This window comes from Molothrus ater, chromosome 15 (genome assembly GCF_012460135.2).
Source record: "Molothrus ater isolate BHLD 08-10-18 breed brown headed cowbird chromosome 15, BPBGC_Mater_1.1, whole genome shotgun sequence".
NCBI classification, from domain to species: Eukaryota; Metazoa; Chordata; class Aves; order Passeriformes; family Icteridae; genus Molothrus; species Molothrus ater.
The window spans coordinates 2,023,027-2,032,728 of NC_050492.2; the positions used below are offsets into that span (position 1 = coordinate 2,023,027).

The 9,702-nt window shown below is 63.1% G+C and overlaps 1 protein-coding gene across 1 annotated transcript; it reads left to right on the forward strand.

Moving 5' to 3' along the window:
• The first annotated feature begins 796 nt into the window (after positions 1-796).
• LOC118692190 (START domain-containing protein 10-like) lies at positions 797-9,203 on the forward strand. The gene is made up of 6 exons (XM_036391860.2): positions 797-2,432; positions 6,275-6,422; positions 6,512-6,615; positions 6,706-6,823; positions 7,513-7,565; positions 8,320-9,203. The coding sequence occupies exons 1-6, from the start codon at positions 2,268-2,270 to the stop codon at positions 8,530-8,532; spliced, it is 801 nt and encodes a 266-aa protein (XP_036247753.1). The 5' UTR covers positions 797-2,267; the 3' UTR covers positions 8,533-9,203.
• The last annotated feature ends 499 nt before the right edge of the window (positions 9,204-9,702 follow it).

Here is a 9,702-nt window from a genome sequence, read left to right on the forward strand (position 1 = left end):
GGAGAAGTTAAACCAGATGTGACAGAGACAGCACCAACATGAGGCTCCACATTTGCGGCACTGACCTTCCTCCTCCCTTGGGCAGCTCCCAGAGCACCCCCAGACCCAAACCTTGGCTGCAGAAGAACCAAAGACGGTGGTGAAGGGGCTGGTTGGAGCCCTGAGTGTTCCAGGTGGGCCATGGGAGCCCAGCTCAGCCCAGCTGGAGGCTTGCAGGGGGATGTGGTGGTGAGCAGCAGCTCCTGGGTGACCTGTGCAGCTTTCCAGCTTGAGCACTGCCCCAGGGGCTGCTGCAGAAGGGAAGAAAGAACTTTCCATTCAAGTTTCCAGCTGGAAGAGCCAGGGAGAGAAATGCTGACACCTCTGAGGTGCAGAGCAGGGCTGGTTCCACCTCAGTGGTGCTGTGCTGCTCCTCCACTGGGGGATCCTCCATCCCAGGACTGCAGTGCCCTCCTCTCACCCCATGGACACCTTGGCAGCTCCAGAGCCCCCAGCTGGGCTCCCACCCACAGGAGGCCCCTCCAGGCTGTACCTGGGGACAGTCACTCACAGCACACTGCAGCAAGGGGCTGGACAGCTCTGGGCCATAAATCTGTGTGGCCAGAGCTGCTCCACGGCCCCAAGGCCAGCCCAAGGTCTTTCCAGGCCGGGATCTGCCCCTCCCCTCCACTGCAGCAGCTCCTCAATGGAGCGTGGCACTGCCAGCCCTGCCCTGGGTGGCACTGCCAGCCCTGCCCTGGCACAGCCCCAGGGGCAGCCTGGGTGCCCGGGGAGCAGCAGGGCAGCCTGGGGCAGCCTGGGGCAGCCTGGGGCAGCCTGGGGCAGCCTCTGCCCTCTGGGAGCAGCTGCAGCTCCCCAGGTTCCTCCCTGCTCTCCTTCCCTGGAGTTTGTCCCCATTTCTCAGTGTCCCGGGGATGCTGTCCCAGGGTCAGCACTGGGGCTGTCCCCAAATCTCATCCCAGGGCTGGGTGAGGAGGGAGTTGCAGCCTGGCCTTGCAGGTGAGGCTGATCCAGGGGGAAGGGCTGTGAGAGTGGTGCAGCTTCATTCCAGGTGGGCTTCAAGAACCCCAAAATTCCAGTCAAGAGAAACCTTGTGAACATCAACAGGATGGGCAAGATAACCCCAGGTGTCAGGCAGGCTGGGGCCTGGGGGCTGAGCAGGATCCCAGTGAAAGGTCCTGGAGAAGGCTCTGGACAGGAGGATGGACAAATGGACAGCATGAGGAGGATGTGGCCCCAGCCTGGGTGCTCTGTGCAGCACCAGGAAAGCCCAAGCTCTGTGCTCAGGGTGGCTCCCAGTCCAGGGAGAGATGGAGGGGCTGGGAAAGGAGCAGCAGATGCTGCTGGCAGGGCCAGAGCTGGGGGAGAGCTGGGCTGGGCTCTACCAGCACCCTGCAGGTGCCCTGGGGGCAGAGCCAGTCCCTCTCAGCAGGGCATGACTGGTACCCAGGGACAAGGGACATTCACTGCAGCCCCAGGCTGGGCAGTAGAATCGATATTTCACCCTGGGGAGGTGGCACAGCTGTGGCACCGAGGTGGGCACGTCCATCCTTGCAGGCTGGGCCGAGCCCTGGGTGACCTTTCCTGTGCTGCTGGTGGGAGGGGGCTGGACACCTCCGGGGGTGCAGCACGCTGGGAGCCCAGCGAGGGCCCCCTCCCCTCCCCAATCCTTCCCCCAAGCCCCAGGGAAAAGCTGATAACCCATCCTGAGCCCGGAGTCCTGTGCGCTGGGCCGTGCCCCCTGCCTGGCCCACATCCAGCTGATGCCTCCGGGCAGCCGCTGCTGCAAAGTCAGGCACTCAGATTGCCGAGGAAGCAGCGAGGGGACAGCAGGGGTGGCAGCCCGGGGGGCTCGGGGAGCCGGGGGCAGCCGTGCCCTGAAAGCCGAGCCACCTGCGCGCTGCTACCTGCTGAATAATAGAGGAGCGCAGAGAAATGTGATGCTGCTGAGGCGGCCCGGGAGGACATCCGAGCTGCCGGCAGCTGCGAGAGCGACCGCAGCCAAGGAGCCTCCTCCGAGCCCCACGGAGCCTCCTCCGAGCCCCAAGGAGCCTCCCAGCCCCGCGGGCTGCCCGCAGCGCTCTGCCCGGCCTGCCCGGGGTGCCCGGCCCGCTGCAGGGGCACGGGCTGGGGCTGGCAGGACCATGTGAGCTGCCCGGGCACCCAGCGAGCGCAGAGCCCAAGGGCAGGGCTGGGTGTCCGGGAGGGGAGGCAGAGGCTGCCCAGAGGCGGTGCCGCGCCCGCCCGGGGGGCAGCAGCTCAGCCCCATGTCCAGAGGAGGGGAGATGGTTTATATCCCCGATGACTCCGACTTCAGCTCCTTCAGGGATCAGTGCGAGAGCCTGGAGGGCTGGCACTGCCGCTACAACAAGGCTGGCGTGACCGTGTGGAGTCAGGGCCAGGAGGAGAGCTGCACCGTGCAGAAAATCAAGGTAAGCGGAGCTTCCCTGCCCCAGCCGTGTGCCGGCGGCTCCGAGGGTCCCTGGGCGCTGCCCTGTGCCAGTCCGGCCTGCCTGGGGGTGTTTCTGCCCCGAATTACAGGGCTGGGCAGGGTTAGACCCCCGAAGCTGCTTCCCAGCTGCTCCTCGGGCTCCTGCTGCCGGCCCGGGGCTGCACCCGCCGGGATCCCCCAGCTGCTGCTTACATGGGGGCTGTCCCTGCTCCCCACAGCATCCTGCTGCTCCCATGGGGCTGTCCCCTCTCCCCACAGCATCCTGCTGCTCCCGTGGGGCTGTCCCCTCTCCCCACAGCATCCTGCTGCTCCCGTGGGGCTGTCCCCTCTCCCCACAGCATCCTGCTGCTCCCATGGGGCTGTCCCCTCTCCCCACAGCATCCTGCTGCTCCCATGGGGCTGTCCCTGCTCCCCACAGCATCCTGCTGCTCACCTGGGGCTGTCCCCTCTCCCCACAGCATCCTGCTGCTCGTATGGGGCTGTCCCTGCTCCCCACACCGGCAGGGAGGCCCTGGGATCAGTCACATTGTGGAGATGGCCCTGCTAGAGCCCCCCCCAGGCTCATGGGACGTGTCCCCGGTGTCCCTTCCCCGGCTCTGCCGTCCCCTCCCATCCCCAGGGGCTGGGATCCTGTGGCAAGCCCAGGTGCTGCTCTGGGAGGTTTGTCACTTGCCAGGGGCTGCAGCTGGGGTGCTGCTCTGGGAGGTTTGTCACTTGCTGGAGTGCTGCAGAGGGACAGGAAGCTCGGCCATCCCTCGGGTACCTTTTGGTTGGTCTGCACCGCCCCAGTGGCACTGCCAGGCGGCCCTGGGCACACCAGGAGTGGCTGCAGGGGGCACAGGGTGAGCCCAGGGTGGGCATCCCAGGCTTTGGCTTTTCGGGCACCAAGAATCCCAACCCCTGGGCAGGGATGGGAGGAGAGGAGAGGAGAGGAGAGGAGAGGAGAGGAGAGGAGAGGAGAGGAGAGGAGAGGAGAGGAGAGGAGAGGAGAGGAGAGGAGAGGAGAGGAGAGGAGAGGAGAGGAGAGGAGAGGAGAGGAGAGGAGAGGAGAGGAGAGGAGAGGAGAGGAGAGGAGAGGAGAGGAGAGGAGAGGAGAGGAGAGGAGAGGAGAGGAGAGGAGAGGAGAGGAGAGGAGAGGAGAGGAGAGGAGAGGAGAGGAGAGGAGAGGAGAGGAGAGGAGAGGAGAGGAGAGGAGAGGAGAGGAGAGGAGAGGAGAGGAGAGGAGAGGAGAGGAGAGGAAGAACATCTGACCTGCAGGGCAGCCCAGCTGCTGGAGAGCATTAGGGTTAAGGTTAGAGCTCACCCAGCAGTGTCACCACAGCCTCGGGGAGGTGAGGAGGAGGGAACAATGCCCTGGAAGAGGCTCCTGAGCACAGGACAGCCAGCAGTGCCTGTCCTGCAGCTGGGGCACGAGGAGGAGCTGGGCACACACGGCTGCCATGGACAGAGACCCCTCAGGGCCAGGGGGAGGAGCAGGAGCAGCACTCTCGGCAGGGCTGCAGCTCCAATTCACATTTCCCTGCTGCTGTGAGCCGGGAAGAGCTTCTGCAGCTGGGTCAGGGAGCATTTAAACCAGCTGGGCATGCACAGGATTAAGGAGTGCTGAGGGGTCAGGCCAGGACCTCTTTGAAAAGTCCTGGTGACTGCAGCAGGTCCCTGACACGTGGGAAGAGGCAAAAATCACATTCCTGCCCCAAAAGGAAGCTCCAGGGTGGCACTGTGGGCTGCTGTGCCACCTCCATCCCCGGGAAGGACATGGAGAACGTGCTCCTGGGAGCCATGTCCTGAAGGAGGAGGGCAGTGGTGGCAGCAGCAAGGACCTGCCAAGGGTAAATCCTGCCTGAGCAGCCTCTGCAGGGAGAGCTCTGGCTCTGTGGGCAGGTCCAGCCTTGGCCAGGGCTTCCCGTGGTGGGATCTGGACTGGAGACGTGGATGCTGCTCACAGTGACCAGGACAGGCTGGCAGGAGCCCCTGGAGCCCCCAGCCTGGCAGAGGGGCTGCAGCTCTGTCCTCCCTGCCACCACTGAGCCCCGCAGGGAGGGGACCCCGGAACAGGCAGGTCCTGGGCAGTCAGGGAGCATCACCTGCCTGGTTCAGGGCAATCATGGGGGTGTCCCTGCCCTGGAGAGGGCCTGGGCACGGTGCAGGGGTTGGCACTGCCCAGAGCCCTTCCCAAAACGTGGGATGCAGCCTGAGCTGCAGAGCTCTCTTGGGGTCAGGAGAGCCTCATTCTGTCCATTAACTGAGGGAGTTAATTACCTCAGATTCCCTGAACAGCTGGAGCTATGGATTTTTCCCACCCGAATTCCCTGTGGATGGGCTCTGTGCTTTCCCCATCCCTGCTGCTGTGCCTGGCAGGGCCGCTCATCCGAGCCTGCAGGGGGTGGTGGACAGGCTTTAGTGGGGCATTTGGGGCTGCAAGGCTGCGACGCTCCCTCCGTGACAACCGGAGTCTCCTGGAGGCCCATGAGCTCCACCTGCAGCTGGAAAAATCCATTTCCTTGCAGCAGCAGCACCTCCAGACCCCGCTGCAGCCTGGGAGGGAGAGCAGGAGGCGGGGGCTGGGTGCTGCCACCCTCCCCGTGCCCTGGGCACTGCAGCGCATCTCCGAGCCCGGCCTGGGCACGAGTCCACCCAGCCCCGGCCACCAGGGAAAGCTTGCCCGAGATTGATGGCACCTGCCACGCTCACAGGGCCATCTCCGCTTACACGGCGCCTCATCAAAGATGCAAGGGCTCTAACGAGGAGCAGATGACATCTCCCTCCTGCCGGCGCTCGGAGGAGCAGGGCGGTCGCCTTCATCAATAATGCACGGCTGGCGCGGCCGGGCAGCTCCGGAGCTCCGGTTACAGCCGGGCCCGACAGCGCCGGGAGCGGGCCCGAAACCCCCCGGGAGCGGTTCCGAAACCCCCCCGGGAGCGGGCCCGAAACCCCCCCGAGGGCGGCCCCAAAAGCCCCCTGGAATGGGTCTGACATCCCCCGGGATCGGACCCCACTCCCAAAACTATCATGAAGCACACGGGCAGCCCCTTGTTTGCCCTGCCAAATGGGGTAGGGGGCAGGCACCAAAGCCTGGACCAGCGGGATCACTGGTGTGGGGGTCATTCCAGCCCCACAGTGGCTCCAGGGCTGTCCTGCAGCAGGGACTGTCCTGTATCCTCCATGGCTCAGGGACAGGGGACAGCCCAAACCCCTCATGCCATCCTCCATGGCACAGGGACACAGGACAGCCTGAAGTGCTGGTGCCATCCTCCATGGCACAGGGATGTGACACAGCCCAAAGTCCTGGTGCTATCCTCATGGCACAGGGACAGGGGAAAGCCCAAACCCCTGGTGCCATCCTCCATGGCACAGGGAAATGGGACAGCCTGAAGTGCTGGTGCCAGACTCTATGGCACAGGGACAGCCCAAAGTCCTGGTGCCATCCTCCATGGCACAGGGACACGGGACAGCCTAAAGTGCTGGTGCCATCCTCAATGGCACAGGGACATGGGACAGCCTGAAATTGTGGTGCCATCCTCCATGGCACGGGGAAAGAGGACAGCCCGAAGTGCTGGCTCCTCCACGGCACAGGGACACAGGGCAGCTCAAACCCCTGGTGCCATCCTCCATGGCACAGGGACACAGGGCAGCTCAAACCCCTGGTGCCATCCTCCATGGCACAGGGACACAGGGCAGCCCAAAGCGCTGGTGCCATCCTCCATGGTGGCACAGGGACAGGGGACAGCCTGAAGCCCTCGTGCCATCCTCCATGGTGGCACAGGGACAGGGGACAGCCCGGAGTGGGCCCAGCCCAGGCTGGTGCTGCCCCTCTCCCCACAGACCCGCATCTCCTGCAAGGATGTCCCTGCAGAGACGCTCTATGACGTGCTGCACGACACCCGCTACCGCAGCAAGTGGGACTCCAACATGATTGAGACCTACGACATTGGCCGCCTCACCGTCAATGCTGATGTGGGATACTACTCCTGTGAGCACCCCTGAGAGCCCCGGCCCCCTCCCCAGCCCCCTGAGTGTGTGTGGGGCCACGGGGCCGGGGCTAACGGGATCTGCCCGCAGGGAAGTGCCCCAGCCCCCTGAAGAACCGGGATTTCGTCACGCTGCGCTCCTGGCTGCCCCTGGGCAACGACTACATGATCATCAACTACAGCGTCAAGCACCCGGTGAGCCCCGGCTGCCCCAGGCCTGGCAGGGCTGTCTGCGGGCACAGGCGGGGCTGGGCAGGCTCTGAGGTACCCGGAATCTCCCCACAGAAATACCCACCCCGCAAGGATTTCGTGAGGGCCGTGTCCCTGCAGACCGGGTACCTGATCAAGGCCAACGGGGACGGTGCCTGCATCCTCTATTACCTCACCCAGGTGGACCCTCGAGGTGAGTGCCCCTCACCCAGAGCTCATCCCCCTGGCTCTGATTTTATATTATGCCACTTTTGTTTTCCCCTCTCCCCTCTCCAGCCTAGAAAGGTTCCATCTGTCTGCTAATCTCTGATGCTCCCAGCCATAAGAACCATTGTCCAGTCAGTGGAACTCAAATTTTGGTTTGTAGGATCATGGACTAAAGGCTTTGGGATCCTGTGTTCACAGAAATATGCGTGTCACCATATGTGTGTCTCTGCTATGCAGGTTTATTGCATGTCTTTTAATGCTGCAGAATTCTTTCCAGAAGGTAGGCTCAAGGCTTTCCAGAAGGTAGGCTGAAGCCCAGAGGTCATGTAGGAAGACATGGTATTAATTAGAAAAAGAGTAATTCTCGCCTGGTGTTCTGCATCTGCAATAGTCACAATCTTCTATTAATTCAAAAGTAATACAATTTACTTTTATAGAATAACCTCTTTTTCAAAATCCAACAGTAGAATTAGTTCCACAAACTCATTCTGGAGCCCTCCCATTGCTACATTACCTATGCATATCCAAATGGCTCTCCATCATCCAGGCACCCAGGAATGGGGACAGCCTGAGGATGCAGGAGTGCCACGCCAGCCCTGGGGGTGCTGCAGGCCCGTGGTGCCTCCCCTGGGGCTGGCCCTGCTTCTCTGGTGACAGAGCTTTGGGCTCTTGCAGGGTCGCTGCCGAAGTGGGTGGTGAACCGCGTGTCCCAGTTTGTGGCACCAAAGGTAAGGAAGGGGATGGGAATCATGGGCAGCAGGGATGAGCTGCCCAAATTACCCCGGGTGAGGGCAGGGTGGGTGACCCCAGGGCTCACAGGGTGGGTGCTGGGTGACCCAGGGCTCTGAGGAGGGATGCTGGAAGACCCAGAACTCATGGAATGGTGCTGGGAGACCCAGAGCTCACTGAGCAGGTCCTGGGTGACCCAGAACCTGCAGGACGGGTGTTGGGTGGTCCAGAGCTCACAGGATGGGTCCTGGGTAATCCAAGGCTCTCAGGATGGATGCTGGATGACCCAGAACCTACAGGATGGGTGCTGAGTGATCCAAGGCTCTCAGGATGGGTCCTGGATGACCCAGAACCTGCAGGACGGGTGTTGGGTGGTCCAGAGCTCTCAGGATGGGTCCTGGATAATCCAAGGCTCTCAGGATGGGTGCTGGACGACCCAGAACTTGCAGGATGGGTGCTGAGTGATCCAGAGCTCACAAGATGGGTCCTGGATAATCCAAGGCTCTCGGGATGGGTGCTGGATGACCCAGAGCTTGCAGGATGGGTGCTGAGCGATGCAGGGCTCACAGGATGGGTCCTCAGTGATGCAGAGCTGCCAGGATGGGTGCTGGGTGACACAGAGCATGCACTGGACACGTTGCTGGGGCAGCCAGGCCCCAATCCCCTGCCAGCACCCCAAACCCTGCAATGGGGTGCTGGGAGCTGTTCCCACAGCCCAGAGCAGCCCAAACCCCAGCCCTGCCGTGCCCTCAGGCCATGAAGAAGATCTACAAGGCTGGGCTGAAGTACCCGGAGTGGAAGCGCCGGCACGACCCCGGCTACAAGCCCTGGGTGTACCCCGAGCAGAACACGCTGCCCAGCGTCAGCCTGGCCGAGCTGTCCGTGCAGCACGCGGATTCCCTGGAGAACATCGACGAGACCGGCCTGCCCGAGGAGCACCTGAGCACCAGCGACCACGAGGCCTGAGCCCTGAGCACAGGCAACCCCCTCAGCACCCAGGCTTGGCACTCAGGGGGCACAGCTGGGAATTCGGGCTCTCCCTGCTTCCCCGTACTCACATCTGCTCTCCAAGTCCTTCATCGTTGACCCCTCTCCCTACCCAGGCAGTGGGAACTGTCCCGTGGGATCTGTGCAGCCACAGGGGCTGGGAAGAGGCAGGATGGGCACCCTGGTGGCCCCTGTGCCCATGCAAATGTCCCCACAGGAGACAGAGCAGGCAATGGGTGTTCAAGAGAGGCTGGGCAGGAGCTTTGCTGGCACCAGGATACAGCTCTGCCTCTGTAAGACCCTCAAAGGCCCAGAAGTGGGGGGTCTGTGAGGGTCCTGCCCAGGCTTTGCAGCAGCACGAGGTGTGGATTGACCCTGTCTGGCCTGAGGTCCAGCTCAGGCTGGACCCACTGCAGCCCCTCCAAGCTTAGTGTGACCCCCCCATCTCAGGGAGCCCTCCCAGGCCCTCTGCTGAGCACCAGGCTCACCTCTGCAGGCTGGCTCCAGCCCAGCTGGCTCTGGGGACCCCTTCCCCTGCTGGTTTGGGGGGTTTGTCCTGGCACTGGGGTCCTGGGCCTCCTGTGTCCCCACTCTCCCAGTGTTTGCCGCTGCTGTGGTTCCTGGCACAATAAAGGGGTTGGTGTGTGTGAGAGCTCACGGGGCTGGCACAGCATGGGGAGGGGGCTGGCACAGAGCCCACCCAGAGGATCCAGCTCTGAGTGGGACAGGAGGGCCCATCCACACAGCCCCAGCACCCTGGCATGACCCTCAGCAGGGACAGAAGTGGCTCCAGAAGGACAGGACAGGGATGCTGGGCTCTGCACCCCACAGGAGCATGCGTGGGCAGGGGGCAGCTTCCACCAGACAGCGGGAAGTTGGTCCAGACAGGCACTGCCGTGGGAATTCGCTGACAAATGAGGGATTTTCCACCCCCTCCTCGCCCCCACACCTGAGGCAGCTGCTGGGCTCCGTCCCCAGCTGGGTTTGAGCCTGAGCTGTGCAAGGTCAGAGCGGATGGGGGTGTCACTGCAGCTTTGGGGGTCCCTCTGACCCAGCTTCACCCCCCTGAGCCCCCTGACACCCTGGTCCCACTCCAGAGATGTCCTGTGTGTGCTTCCCCCACTCCTGGAGCTTTTCTCCACCCCAGTA

Coding starts and splice junctions, on each gene's coding strand:
- LOC118692190 (XM_036391860.2), top strand. CDS start 2,268: ATGTCCAGAGGAGGGGAGATGGTTTATATCCCCGATGACTCCGACTTC. Junction 2,433..6,274: donor GCACCGTGCAGAAAATCAAG/GTAAGCGGAGCT, acceptor CTCTCCCCACAG/ACCCGCATCTCCTGCAAGGA. Junction 6,616..6,705: donor ACTACAGCGTCAAGCACCCG/GTGAGCCCCGGC, acceptor ATCTCCCCACAG/AAATACCCACCCCGCAAGGA.